Below are 16182 nucleotides of genomic sequence, written 5' to 3'. Positions count from 1 at the left end.
GATTTATACATTAATTGTTACATAACTACATGGATAGCTAGATGGTTTACAGATGGAAGACTAAGAGTTGTCCTAAAAGATAAGACTTCCAACTGCAATCCTGCTTCTGCTGGTGTAGTACAAGGTTTGGCATTGTTCCCTGTTATATTTAACATGTTTTTTTTTTCATTTCTACACCATATTCATCAGGCCTGTTTGTCAAAGTTTGCAGATGATTGTAAGAGGGTAATAAATAACAGGATGTTTATTAATAATTCAGAGCTATATATGTTCTTTTTGGTGTAATATTTAATAATTTTGCCATATTTAGTATCCTCAGTTATGCTTTAACATAGAGAAAAAACGTCTGGTGGACAGCAGCAATAAACAAACTCTATAATAAAAGGAAAGAATTGCTGACCAGGAGCAAGAAGGAGCAGGTGCCAAGTTGGAAGCAATATCTCCTTTGTTTGAACAAGAAAATAAGGTCACTGGTGAAATCCTCTAAGGCAAATTGGTCATATCCACTAAGGACAACTACAAGGCCTTCTTCACATACATCCGCAATCTCAAAGGTAACACCCAAATCTGCTGTGAACTGGTGGTGAAGAACACAGCATACACAAAAACCATAGATATAACAAACCTGCTGGCAGATAGATTCATTAAAATGTTCACTCCCCCCTTCCCCCCATCAGTAAACCAGGACATCCCCAGCACCTGCCCCCTCCCCTCATCACCAGGGAGCAGGTCTATAATGCCCTCCGAAAAGCAAAATATACAGTCTTCATGGGACCTGACAACATCCCTGGCTGTGTCCTACATGAACTGAAGCATGAGCTCTCAGCTCCATTAGGCACCTTATTCAACCAAAGCCTGAGTACCGGCTTTGTCCCAGCCAAATGGAGGACAGCCACTGTCATCCCTCTATGCAAAGGTGGAGTATCCACTAACCCAGGCCATTTTAGGCCCATTAGCCTAACTATCCTGATCTGCAAGGTCATGGAAGGTATTATCATGGACCTTATAAACAAGGACATTGGCAACTTCCGAATTCTTGACCCCACACAGTTTGGTCTTGTCAAAGGGAGATCATGCCTGTTAAACTTGGTTGACTTTTTTGGAACAGTAACCAAAGCCATGGATGAGGGGAAGATGGTGTACACTGTCTACCTTGACCTAGACAAAGCCTTTGACACTATTCCACACTCAGGCATAATAGATAAACTCTCCCAGCTAAGCATCAACCCATATGTTACCAGATGGATAGCTAGCTGGCTCACTGATAGAACCCACTCAGTCAAAACAGGGGAAGCCTCCACTAGTAGTAGACCTGTAATGTACTCCAAGGATCAGTCTTGGAGTCTCTACTGTTTGGGATATACTTTTTTGAGTTGCAAGTCAAAACCAGTGGTCTGTAGTTGACCAAGTTTGTAGATGACTGCAAGCTGGGGACTGTCTTAAATTCCTCCAGTGATGTGAACATCCTCGAAGACAGCCTTACCCAAACTAATTATTGATGTCAGAAGCATGGCCTCAAACTGAATGCCAAGAAATGCATCATTATCACATTAATAACAATGTACTAAGCACATAATCAGTCGTGAGGGACTTGGGCACCCAGGTTGATAGCAACCTGACTTTTCACCACCAGACTGCCTCCGTTGTATGGAAGGCTTTCTACATGGCCCACCTCATAAGTAAGGGTATTTCATCCAGGAACAAGGAGGTCATAACATCCCTGTACTCCTCCCTTATCAGATCTATTATCGAGTACAATTCCCCCTTCAGCATGTACCTTGCCAAGCACATGCAGCAGCTGGAGAAATCACAGAGGTTCCTGACCAGGAAAATCCAGGGTCTCAAACACCTGTCCTATACAAATAGGCTAAAAGCCCTGCCCCTCTACTCAGTCTTGTACTGACTTCTCAGAGGTTACCTGTGTATGGCATACAAGGCCATCTCAGACACAGCCTTGATGGAGTTACTGCATATCCATAAGTCAAACTCCACTCATGCAACCCGCACACAAGACCTCAACCTGGACTGTGACATTAATAAAACTTGTTGGTGGGATAGATTTGTGTCCCAAAGACTCCGCCATCTGTGGAATAAACTCTTTCTCTATGTCAAGCAGAGTACCTCATTAGCTGTCTTTAAGAGGAACCTGGATGACTGGATGGGAAACAGAAAATGCATCTATGGGATCCCACCTGTGTCCCTGCTGGACATGAGAAACAAGTGCTGACTTTGCGGGAACATGGGTGAAATTTTTGGCTAGGCTTATAAGGGCCTCCAGGCCAATAGCCTAGTATCATCCTATGAACCTATAAACCTATGAATTATGATCAGGTCTCTGATCATAACTGGATTATTATGTGTTCAACACATGGATGCAAGAAAATTCATCTTGAGAGTGAAGTTCAAGAGGTGAATCTTAGCTAAAAACATTTTAATTGCTTGTCTCTTAGTATCCAAATCCATATAACAAAGCTTCCAGTTTTTCAATTTTTGTATTATCTTCTGTTTAGTCTCTTCCCACATACCCTTAGCTGCCACAACAGAGTCATTTCTAATCCATACTCCTAAATACTTCATTTTTTCATGTTCCCATAAATATGGATTTTATAGACCAATTTGTGTGTGCGTACATAATTTACCACTATTGCCTATGTTTTAGCTTCATTAATTTTGTATCCCGAGAAGATATGTAACTGCTTTAAAATGTTCCACATGTCCCTTTAGTCATATACACAGGTCAGGCATATTTTTATCAACCAGAGGAGAAGCTGTGGATAGCAATTAAAAAAGGGTTGAAGGATTTTATCTGTAAAAGGAAGACAGCAAGGGGTAAGTGGGAAAAGATGATTCTTCCAAGAGAACAAGATGGACTAGGATTACCCAATCTGATGGGGTACTTTAGAGCAACACAGTTAATGCTCTTATACATAGAGCAAACAGAAAACTATAATTCAAAGTGGAAAGGAATGATGATGATACAGGGAGGAAGCTCAAGAAATAAGGAGAGATTGGGATTTTGGATGCAGACTCTTAAGGAGAGCAACAAAAATCATACAGAGTATTATATTCATAAAATAGCAGGGAGTATTCTAAGAACCAAACCAGCATGAGAATGGAGAAAAGAGATTCTGCCGATAGGGATGACTGTGGTTAGGAATACAGATAATAGGCAAGAGGGGTCCGGAATTTACTGGAGAAAACCGGCAAAGGAACCAAGGTGTTGGGAGCAAATAACTAGAAAGGTAAAGGTAATAGAATGGGAAGAGGCCAAGAATTTATTTGGACTGCAGGTTAGATATTGCTTCCCTGTGAAGGATTGATATCAGAGTAGAGGCAAAGAGAAAGAAATAGGGGTTCCTAAATGAAAGACAAGCACTGGCAGAGTTTTTAGTAGAATCTAGAACAGAAGCTGCCATTAAAAAAGGAATAATTAGTAGATCATATAAAATATTGCATGATAATTATAAGAATCAATCAGAGGAGCTTAGAAAGGTTTGGGAAGAGAGATTGGATAAGCAATTCACAAAGAGACAATGGGATATATATATATATATATATATATATATATATATATATATATATATATATATATATATATATCCCAAATATGCAACAAAGTCTGGAAGATTTTAGGATCTTTGCCTGGAAGTGTCTACAAAGGTATTTTTATATCCCAAGTAGACTCGAAAGAATTTTTCCTCAGATGGATAAGTGGGTGTTTGAGGTGTGACTGGCTGGGAAGGGGTGCCTGGGAGCATATTTTTTGGAAGTGTGGTGAGTTGGCAGACTTTGGGGATTCCCTGCGGACCTCTCTGTCAGAGATGCTGGATCAGCGGATTGGATTGACTGGGAAGATGATTTTTTTGAGCTATGATACAGAATTGGAATTGTCTAGGCATAGTAAAGCCTTGCTAAGTCTAATTATGATGGCTGCTAAAAAAGCAATTATTAGAAAATAGAAATCAAAGTCTAGACCAACTTTACTAGAAGTCATGACTATAGTAAGAGAGATAAAACAACTGGAATTGGGATCTTTAGAAAAGGGAAGGTGCAAACTACATTGGAAAAATGGGAATTGTGGGAACAATATATGCAGATAAGGAATGAGGTTTAAGAGGCAGGATTTGAATGAGCCATATAATGTTCAACTGACAATGACTGGACAGATTATAAGTGATGTATAATATTTGCAACTACAGTTGAGTCAATGGTGTGTGTGATGTATAATGTTTGCAATTAAAGTGGTGTCAATGTTGTTTGTTTTTCATTTATATAAATGTAGTATTACCTATGTCATATGTGATAATTTAATAAAGATGTTTATGGAAAAAAAAGAGGTGAATCTTGGCATCCATGTGGAGCACACATAATAAAGGGTTACGATCAGAGTCATAATTCTCTGTAGTGAATGGAGCTTTGTCTCCTCCATGTACTTCTAGTTTCAGAAAAAAAGTGCTAAACATTTTGCTGGCTTTCAAAGCTCAAAGAACTTAAACACTACCACAAAGACAATGTAACACATTGTCTTAGCAACAAAAAGAAAGCCAGGGGCAGATTATTAGCACAAACAGCATGCAGAAAGAAATCTGTTTTTAATTCTGCCTGCTATCTTTTGCTGTCCAGTACTGGCAGGTTTAATAGCCTAGCATGATACCTGATCTTAACTGAACCAGGAGTGCTTAACAGTTGTTAAGATTAGGTCTCATAATATAGAAGTACTTAACTGGTTTGTCTTTTTCACATCGGAGAGTAATCACTGTGCTCCAAGCACTACGTTCTTATTATGCTCTGCTCATTGATCGTGAATGTGAGTTGCTATTAGGAAGTTACTAGGTTAAAATCTACAGGTACATATTTTATATTGCATACCCTTTAAAATGAGCCCATGCTATTAAACATTAAGGATATTGCAGAAAAATTGGATCCTTAAATTTATTTGTAGTAGTAGTAGAAAAACATTAAGTTACAGGACCACTTTATTGTTTTATTTCCATAAAGCATTGATTAGACTAGGTTTAGGATATGATTCCCAGTTTTGTACATGTGCACTTTCAAAGTTATCTTAGGTTAAACAAAAAAGTTGGAGGGGTAGTTATCCACTACCCTAACATATATGCAGTTTCTCCACTTACAGAAACTCTGCCAGAATTCAGTGATGTGGAGGTACTTATCTCCTCCATAAAATTAAATGAACCCAAACTCCTTTGCATAATTGCTGTGTATAACTCACCTGGAAAAAATATATCCTCCCTTGAAGACATCCTTTACTGGATCTCTCATCCTAGATGATGTCAACATCAACTGGAGTGCTTTTACTTCAAACTGTGCTTCTTCTAACATTAGACTTAATGGCTTCAAACAGCTTATTACTTGTCCTGCTCACTACAATAAATCCCAGGACACTAGTCTCCTTCTTGACTGGATTCTGGTGTCTGATCATTTCAATTACACTGCATCAGGAACCCTTTCTTAATCCTTTAGTGATCACTGGCCTACATATGCTATCATAGGTTCATAGGGTGCTACTAGGCTAATGACCACTAGGGCCCTTACAAGCCTAGGCGAGCATTTGGGTTCTGAGTATCATAAACTTATGAGGGCATGTTAGTAGGGAGGTAACTAAGGATTAGTGTGGGTGGTATTAGTAGTTAGGATAATACTTTTCTTATTCAGAACCTCTGTCCATAAGCGACACGGGGGCTAGACTGGGAGTAAATTTCCCATCCAGTTGTCAAGGTTTTGTTTGAATAGGAAAAGAGGTGAACTCTGTTTTACATGGCTGAAGAGCTTATTTCATACTGCAAGGATCCTTTGGGATACATGTATATCTCTCCATAATGTACTGTTTATGTCACAAGTGAAGTGCAGATCCCTGGATCTAGTGTGTCTAGTACTGTTTGTTTTGCACATGTGGACCAGATCCATCAGGACTGGGTCTGAAGAAGTTCTGTAAGCCAGGCAAAGATCCCCTCTCGGCCATCTGTAGGACACTGAATACAAAGAGATAGAGTCATTAGGTAAACAGTGTAGGACAGGGCATTAATGCCCTGAATTCTCCTGGTGAAAAATCATTATGAGCATTCCAACTACTGCAAGTGTTTGGTTAGATGCCTGCCAAAGGGGGCATTGCATTCAATGACAGGTTTGATGAGGGCCAGATAGAGTGATACTATAACTTCCTTGGACCATAAGTTGATTAGTAAAAACTACAAGAAAAACCGAGCCAAGCTAGAATGTTCACTATGTGATACCTTAAACCTCCTGTAATAGAGCCCATGGTATATATGCAAATCACCTCTTAAGGACACCAGATATTTCAGCTATAGGGCTTCTGAATGTCCATGACTTTTTATCTTTTCTTTTTTAAGTCTTTGTGGATATATTCAGGCCAATAAAGCCAAATCTCACTACTGTGGAAATGCATGTTTTAGCCTTCTTATGATCTCATCAGCATAGCATAAGTGGATTATTTGGCTGTACTTCAGAAACACAGGGTCTTTACATACGGCTGATGTCCATAACCATTAAGGTGTCTGCATAATATCCCAACTAACATCCAAAACCAAAAAGTAAAATGGTTACATAGACAAATACTTAAAAAGAAAAAGTAAAACGTCATGGACATTCAGAAGTCATATAGCTGAAACACTTGGTGTCCTTAAGAGGGGATTTGCATATATCCCATGGGCCTCTATTACAGGAGGTTTAAATTATCACACAGTGAGAACTCTAGCTTGGCTCGGTTTTCCTTGTAGTTTTTACTAACTGGTTTGTCTGTGTGACCTTTTTACTTTTTGGTTTTGGATGTTAGTTGGAGTATTATGCAGACACTGTAATGATTATGGGCATCAGCTGGGTGTAAAGACCCTGTGTTTCTAAGGTATAGCCAAACAGTCCAATTATGCTGTATTGATGAGAGCTTAAGAAGCCCAAAACATCCATGTCCACACCTAGTTGGGTTTGGTTTACTGGCTTGAATGTATCCAAGAAGAATGAAAAAGTAAAAAGTCATGGATGGTTCGAAGCCATATAGCTGAAACACTTGGTGTCCTTAAGAGTTCATATGCATATATCCCATGGTCTGCTATTACAGGAGGTTTAAGGTATCACACAATGAAAATTCTAGGATGGCTAGGTTTTTCTTGTAGTTTTTATATGTCAATAAGTTAAGAAACATAAAATGATTTTCTTATTATTTTAGCTACATGACGGTCAAGGGTCAGATTGCTGTCTACATATGTTCCCAGAGCCCTTACTACTGGGTTGAGTCTTAGGAGCATTTAATCAATGGAGTAATTAACTTGGGTTGCCAGTTTCCAAAAGGACATTATAATGCATTTTTTGGCATTGAGCTTTTAGGCCATGGCTTTAACACCAGTCAGTTGTATGTGTTAAACCCATTTGCAAGATGTTGGTACCTTGTGGGGAATCTATAACAGCTCACATTTTACAGTCATCTGTGAAAATGGTATGCCAGAGACCTTGAACGTTAGTCTTGACTTCTGATAATTAGATGCCAAACAGGAGCAGGCCCAGCACAGAGCCTGGGGTACTCCACTGAAAACCAGTCTCTTGGAGGAGGTGGTATCACCAATCCTGACTTACTGGGTTCAGACTGAGAGTTAGCCTGCAATCCAGTGAGTTATGTAAGGATTTTTGCCTAGGTCAGAGAGATTGTCAACAATGGCTGTAGTGGGATTTTGTATATCAAATGCCTTAACTAGGTCAAGATATATAGTATGCACTGTTTTACCCTTGCCCATTGCCTTGCTGACTTTTCTCAAAGAAGTCTACCAGGTTAAGTAGGCATGACATTCCATTAACAAAGCCAAATTGGGATGGGTTCAGTGTCTGTAGGTTGCCAATACCCTTTTTTATCATTTCCATGATAATTTATTCTGTGGATTTGCATATTAGACTTGTTAGACTAATGGGTGTGTAGTTCCCTGGGTTGGTTGATGGTCCTCCCTTATGGAGAGGAATGACTGTTGCACTCCTCCAGTCACTTGGAACATAGCCTGCTTCAAGGCTTGATGTGGTCCTAGAAGGTCATGTTTTAGGCTGTTCAAGAGGCAAATGGGGATGTCGTCAACACTCATGGAGGTTATGTTCTTGGCTTTAGCAAGTGCTGCCATCACCTGGTCCCTGCTGATAGCTGAAGGAAATATGCTGGAGGGGATTTCAGATGGTGGAGCTGGGGGGGTAAAGTATAAGCTGAATTTGTCAGCCAGTAGATTTGCTATGTCATCCTGATCAGTGAAGTTAGTACCATTCACTACCAGTTCAGCACACTATTGTGTTTTACCTCTAAATTCTGTACATAGCTGAAGAAGACCATCTGATTGTCCTTAGCTTGCAAGGCTATCCTGACTTAATTAGACCTCTTAGTTTCTTGTTTAGTTGTATGAAAGAGAGCACTTGTCTTTAAGGGAGTTGGTTTTCCTGACTTTAGCCATGTATTTTCTTCTTTTATTATATGCCCTCTTTAGATGAGGATTCCACCAGAGGGGGTTGTTTTTCGTGTTTGTTTGGGGTTTATTTCTGGTAGGTATGGCTGCCTCTATGTTTGCATAGGGACTCTGGATAATTCTGCATAGGTAGCTCTGGTCTCAGGGGTGGGAGGAGCCTTAATAGGATATAGTTTGCCTTTGAATAGTTCCTAACTGTTACTGGTTTAGCTGGGTTTTCTGGATTGATTTTTACTTCAAATGAGACAGCTTTGAGATCTGACCTCACTAGTTCAGACATGACACTGGGGGGGGGGGGGGGTGCTCTCCTATAATGGTAAGTATCATACACAGTATGTTTGGTCCTCTGGTTGGAGTGTACACTATGTGTTCCAGAGTGGTTGTGTTAATAAAGTCCAGGAAGCATTGCACTTCTGAGTTTGAGGGGCTATTCCAAGTCTGCAGAGGGGTAGTTAAAGTCACTCATGAATAGGGTGTTTAGTTGGCTGGTGACCACCTTTAGCAGGTTTACGTAAGAGTCGTGAGACTCTAGCAGCATAGATGGTGGTGACCTATCATTAGCCATGACATGGTGAGAGACCTTATCTATGGTGCCTTCTGCAAGGATGAACCCCGTTATATCATTCTGCTTAACCAACCAGGAGGTATGTTTGTTGCTAATGTCGATCAAGGCACCTCCACCTGTGGTCCCAGTTTGTGCTGCTGTAGGTCTAAATGTGTAGAATGCACTACTTTAGCCTTGGACTTCTGCAGTACTTTCTACAGCTATCAGATGTATTACTCACCATGCCAACCCTGCACACTCTCTGCAGATAACCTTCCTACAGAATACCTTAATATCACAAAATGTAATGCTGAATCATTTCTGCCCACTCTGAACTCAGTTAACTGGGCTATTCTAAAAAACATGCCACTAGATGAGGCAGTAGAAAGGTTCGGTTCCACTTTTTGAGAATCCTAAACAGCCTTACTTCACTAAGCAGGAAAAGTCTAAAATATAACGTTGTCTTGGCTTACTAATCAGAGTAGAAGTCTTATGCCAAATAGAGATACGGCATGGAAATAGTGGCAAAAACATAAAACCCAACAAAACATAAAGCACTTTAAAGAACTTCATAAGCTTATCAAAAAGCAAGTCAAATTTAATAATAAGCAATACCATTCTAATTTCCAAAATATCCATAGAGCTAACCCAAAAATATTCTGGTCATCCATTAAACAATTTTTTTACCCAGGAACTTACAATGTCCTAAACCCTTGTCCCAATAACCCCCCTTAGAAACAGACACAAAGGTGAACTTATACTTCTTTGACAGCATAGATGCCAAACTTAAACCCTGCACACCCTCTGCAGATAGCTGTCCTGCAGAATACCTTAAAATTGCTGCTAATGCCACTGTATATTCAGTCTCCATCCTTATAAACAGGTCAGTACAGGAATCCTAAATTCCTACCACCTGGAAAAAATGCCATTGCGTCCCTCTCCGCAAAGGTGGAACTTCTAATAAGATATTTAATTTAGACCCATTACCATCTTAGCCCCCCCTCAAAATATTGGGAAAATGTGTCCATAAATAACTACTCCAGCATCTCTTAAAGTAACAGTTACTAACCAATACTCAACATGGTTTTAGACCCGCCCATAGCACAAAAACTGCCATCCTAACATTTATATATAGCATAAATAAAGACAAGGATAGTGGTAAACTTGTATCTTCCTTATTCCTAGACTTATCAAAATATTTCAACATTGTGTCTCATAAAACCTCCTACTGCAACTATGCACAATGTGTATCTCACAACCTACTCTTCAGTAGTTTAATGATTACTTGTCAGAATGCTACCAAGTAGTCAAGTTGAAATCTACCCTTCCCCCTTACCTACCTATCATTACACATGTACCACATAGCTCTATCTGTGTTCCTCTTCTGTTTAACATCTTTACAATCTTCATACGTCTATACAGCAAGCATGCACGGTATGCAGACAATTACATCCTAATCTGCCTCTTAGACAATCTAGAAAATTTAGAAATGATTACACAACATGCCTTTTTCTCTATTGAAAACTATCTTTGTAACCACAAATGACTACTTAATTCAAAGAAAACTAAACTCCTTTTACTTTCTCCAAATCACATACCCATAATGAAAATAACTTTAAGATCACATTCCTAAACAATACACTAGTTGAAGGACCACCCCATGTAAAACTGCCTTATTTTACAATATAGGACAGCCTTATGTATGACATCCACATACAGAACAATATAAAAAAATTACAAAAATCTAGGAGTACTGTATAATGCCAAAAAATCCCTACTGCATCTACCAGAGTCACTCTTGCCACTACATACCTACTCCCCTATATAGCTCTCCCATATTGACTAACCTCCAGGCCACCCTAAAATCTAAACTAGAAGGGTGTTACAACAAGGTAGCCAGATTTGCTCCTCATACAAATTTTTCTGCACTAAAAACTCTAAATTGGTTAGAATTATCACTACTCTTAACACACAAAATTATATGTAATCCCACTTTGCATGTTTCAACCTAAGTGGACTGTTTGGCTATGATTTAGAAAAAGAGGGACTTCACACCCAGCTGATATCCATAACCATTATGTTGACTGCAAAATATCCTAATGGCTAAACCATGCATGTCCATAGTTAGTGGGGTTTGGCTTAATTTGCCTGAATGTATCCACAAAGACTTAAAAAGAAAAAGTAATGAATGAAGGGATGAAAAGATTTGCATGATGGATGGATGGATAGACAGACAGACAGTCATGTAGACTGATAAATGAACAAACAATTTTTTTCCACATGGATTGTGCATAGTTTAATTAGTTGGGCAGGCTAAGTGGAGTTTGTATATAGTGACAGGTATTAACCCACCTGTTCAAACATTCTGGAACAAAAAGTACTTTTTTTAAATGGATGACCAATACAACAAGAAACTATCCCTTTAATCCACACAATGGGGATTTTAAGAGTTAAATGCAATGGTGAGACAAAGAACACATCTCCCTCACAGAAGGACACATGCTGCCAAAAAAAAAATACTGTATTATAATTTGAAACTTATTTATGTCAATGAGTAATAGTTATGTGGCTGCTAGTTTCATTATGGTGTGCTTTAGAAATCATTCATTACCTGCTTGCCCCTTTAGTCAGAACAGACTTAAAATAACAATTCTTTAAAAGTGGAAAACTGTGGTGAATGCTCATGTTTAAGAAGGACAAGTCTTTCTGAGATATGTAACAATTAAGAACAAAGCTAAAAACATCAGGGGCAGATTAGGAATGAAAAAAGAATATGAACTATAGTTCCAGACAAGTCAAGACATGAGGCTTTACAATTCAGCAAGCAGACGTTATTTTTTCCCCATTTTGTTAAAACTTATAATTCATTACGTTTGACTTACTTTCCAAAAACAGGATTCAGCTGTTTGCTTACATAGTTTTCATTGTCGGAGATTTCTTGTTCACCAAGCCTGATAAAGATATAGGGATCAGCTTTGCCATCAGGGTCTGCTGGGTGAAGATTCATTGCCTGACGACAAAACACAATAAATAAATACATATATATATATATATATATATATATATATATATATATATATATATATATATATATACAAACATACATACATACACAAATAATCACTATCAATCCCTGTAACTAGCAGTTAGTGCAGAGGATTAAAGCCATGACCTGTGAATGACCTGAATGCCAGGACTAGATTCATTCAGTCTCCACTTGCCTACTGTGCAACTCTGAACAAGTGTCTTAACCAGTTAATGTTACTGAGAAAACTGAACTGCATGTCTGGTAACAACCTAACTATGAATTTATGAAATAAAGAAGTGTATTGGTCTATCTTAAAACATTTTCAAATACTGTCTGGCAGATAGAGCAGACTGTTAACAAGTTGTTTCCTGTAGTCCAGAGTTTGGGTCTTTAAGCCTTCATTTGCCCACTGAGTAACTGTGCAAGTCACTTGTCCAGATATTGCTATGACACAATTAAGACACTGCACTAGGCTTTGCAATAGTCTAATGGCTGCATCTTCGGTAGCTACCTCACTACCTATGAATTTATAAAATGACGAAGTGTATTGGTCTCTTTTAAAACATTTTCAGGTATTGTCTGGCAGCTAGTGCAGAGGATTAAAGCTATGCACTGCTAACAAGATATTTCCTGTAGTCCAGGTTTGAGTCCTTAAGCCTCTCTTTGCCTACTGTGTAACTCTGAGCATGCCACTTAACCAGATATCACTCTGGCACAGTGAGGACATAGTGCTAGGTTTCTCAATGGTGTCCTAGCTGCATACCTAGTTGATACCTACACCCTAAATACAACATCATGTGGTCACATTCCAGTCTGCCTGCAGCCTTTGACACACACTTTATATTGTCAATTAACCACATTTGTGATTTGGTGACTCTCTTGAAAACAGGACCATGTTTTTCAATAGCCACATCTTTCCCACACTAAGTAGATCGCACCCCACCTTCTTACATAAAGTCTGTATACAAACATTAAGAGCACACAGAGATGGTACTAACAACCTACAACATTACTTGGTGCCTACCAGTTTAATGTTCAAGTTATCAAATGTTGTATAACATGACAAAAATTAAACCAAAATTCTCAAAAAAGTGCAAATTATGAAATATAGCACAGGCTGCATCAGCCATCAGCTATCAATGCTCTAAGTGACTTCAGCTATGATGAATATTATCAAACTGGGAAACCTTAACCTGGTATGTTACATCAATAGAACCTGCTGGAGGGACAGATTTGTCTCCCAGAGGCTACCATACCTTTGTAGCAGACTCCCACATCATGTCAAACGTTCTACCTCATTGACCCTCTTCAGATGCAATCTGGACAATTGGATGGGTAACCATAAATTCACCCTGGGGGGTCTACCTGTGTCCTTCTTGGACAGGGGGAATAGGTACTGATATTGAAAATAAGGGTAGAACGTGGCTAAGCCTGTAAGGGCCCTAGGGCCAGTAGCCTAGTAACTTCCTATGTTCCTATGATCCTATGATTACATTTGTCACATATACAGTTTTGAATGGATGAAACTGCCAGTTTAAAGCAATAAGACAATTAATTTAACTCATTGGAGCCTTAAGGCAGATAACAGCAAACCTAAATAAACTAATATGCATTCCATAAACCCTGCTATGTTTAAATCAGAAATACCTCACAATTCAGCAATAATGAATCACCTGTAATCATACAGAGTTACTGTGTGTTGAATGTCATGAAGCTTGTCACATAAGCTTCAAATAATCATTTCATGCACTTTCAAAGAGCTGTTTCATCTGTTACATTCGTTTTGTTGTGGAATATCACACATTGCACCTAAACAAAATTTGATTGTAACCTAATTGGTGTGTCAGATATTTATTTCCACTATAAATGAGGTGCAGCCTATCACAGCTGAAGGTCACCAGGTCACAAAGTCGTCCCTCATTATAACAGCTGAAGTGGTGCAATCAGTATAATCACTCTAAATACATTTAAATATTTTCCCTTTGAAAATTCATATTTACCTCACTGAGGTCAGTATTTCTCCGCAAAATAGGTTGATATGTAGCTGATATCAAAGATTTATTGTCTGATATGATGATTTTATTTTGCTAATAGAGTTCTTCCGAGGTGATTTACACCTGCATGAATAATAACCTGGGTAAAATATGACTGTTTATTCCAAAGTATGTTTAACTTCCAGTGAGTGCTTCAATATTATGCTTGGGAGGGAGCTAACAATGACCCTAACTTTATTCAAATGTGGAAGTGGACATATTAATAATCTAAGTATAGACTCTCCAATAATGAAGGGAGCTGTTCTGAAGCACTGTTTTTAATGTACAGTAGTTATCTCTAAATAAAAGTGCTGCAAACAAGTAAGCCGCTGGGCCCCTCTCTGCAGTGTCCACCTTCTTAACAACTGATGATGTTGTGTATTATGTGATTGATGGAAGTCTGGAATGCAAAACTCTTGATAGGAGAAGGTAAGATCTTGCAGGATAACCATTGCACAGATTTATACTGGTTTCAGTGTTGCGTACTATTGCATTTCCCAAATGCTCTGATACTGAGGCTGACTCCACAGTTTAAATTTTTGGTATCATATTCATAGGTGTCCTTGTGAGGTGCGAGGACTGGCTGTAGAAATTATATTATAGTATTTGTGTTGTCAGTGTCATTGGTAGATGAAAAACTTTCTGATTCTTAACGATGAAGAAGGGCAAACAGATGAGGCTGAACAAACAGAATGAGTAACACTTGTATCAGAGTTGATATCCTCATAGGCTTTTTAAAGGACAAAGTACTGATTTTTCTTCATTAACTATGAAACTGAGGTATTGCAGAAAAAATTATTTAAAGATATAGCAGCAAGTGTCATTTGTTGCATTAGATGGTATCACACTTCTAACTAAGAGCTCTCAAAAAGATTTTCTTTTCATTCCTTTAGAAGCTGGAAAGTATGTAATCCTATACATGGATGTATTGTGGTATCTTGCTGTAAGAACATTTTGGAAGTGTGTGATATGTAGTACTATAATTCAGAAACACACTTCCGCAGGATAATATTTCTTGTATGACTTTCACACTTTATTTATTTATTTACTGACATTTGATTACCAGGAAAGTCTAACTAGGTAGGAGTTCAATTTTTGTGGAGGCCCAGGGAGAAAAGCTTCAAAGTATTATTTATTTTATTTATTTATTTTACATTTGTTACCTGGGAAAAATCCAACTGGACCAGGTCCATTTTCAGTGGATGCCCAGGGAGAAAAGCTTCATGTTTGACAAGAAGAAAACAAAACAAAAACAATACAATGTGATTAAGTACAAAAAATACAAATATTTAGAGGTAGACATATATAAGTATCTATCACAGTAATTCAAATAGGGTTACATGAATATAACAATATCTTACAATATCTGTAGACAAAAATATTACAAAAGAATGGTACTGACTACATTTGCTATTTTAATTGACTGTTTACATTTCCTAGTGAGTGTACACTGAAAGAGGTAGCAAACCAGTGTGGCTTAATTGGAAGTGAGTATATGTAAGTGTGTAGGCACAGGTGTAGATAATAGAGTGTTGTGGAGGAGGAGAGAAGATATACTAATTTTCAAGTGATACATGGACAGATCCAGCTTTTCCTGAGATGTGGTTTTAATAGTCTTTTAAAGTTAAAGTTTGTTGTTGCAGAGGATATATTAGTGGGAAGGTTGTTCCATTTTTTAGCTATGATGTGGGAGAAGAGGGCTTTGCCTGCAGTGATTTTTGCAGATGTGATACTGAGGAGAGGTTTGTTTGATGAATGGAGAGGGCGACTGGAAGAGTAGGAGGTTAGTAGCTGTTGTAGGGCTGGGGTTTTCTCTGGGTAGTTTATGATGTTGAAGGCATAAGTGAGATGTAAGTAAGATAGTAGGTGTGGGAATTCTAGCCATTGTAATTGTTTTAGTACTTGGCAGTGATGTGTTCTGAAAGGGGAGTTGTTGATAAATTTGGCTATTTTATTATAGCATGACTCCAGTTTGTCCAGGAGTCATTTTTTAATATGTGTCAGGATTGGAGCAGCGTAGGTAAGTGTTGATAGGAGTTGAGTTTGAGCTAGAGTGAGTCTTGCTTTGTCTGTGAGGAAGTTTTTGTGTCTATAAAGGGTTCCCATTTT

The 16182-nt window shown here is 38.4% G+C and overlaps 1 protein-coding gene across 1 annotated transcript in view; it reads right to left on the bottom strand.

Moving 5' to 3' along the window:
• Positions 1-16182, bottom strand: part of LOC122797634 (otoferlin-like) — a 1687021-nt gene that overhangs the window by 307106 nt on the left and 1363733 nt on the right. The window contains exon 31 of the mRNA XM_044066178.1: positions 11895-12022. Coding sequence (XP_043922113.1) covers positions 11895-12022 — 128 coding nt within the window. The remainder of the gene's footprint in view (positions 1-11894; positions 12023-16182) is intronic.

The sequence above is a fragment of the Protopterus annectens genome, chromosome 3.part1, assembly GCF_019279795.1.
Source record: "Protopterus annectens isolate FY-2018-M chromosome 3.part1, PAN1.0, whole genome shotgun sequence".
In the NCBI taxonomy this organism is placed as follows: domain Eukaryota; kingdom Metazoa; phylum Chordata; order Ceratodontiformes; family Protopteridae; genus Protopterus; species Protopterus annectens.
The sequence above is the reverse complement of the archived record's forward strand: the minus strand, read 5'-3'. Positions and strand labels throughout refer to the sequence as shown.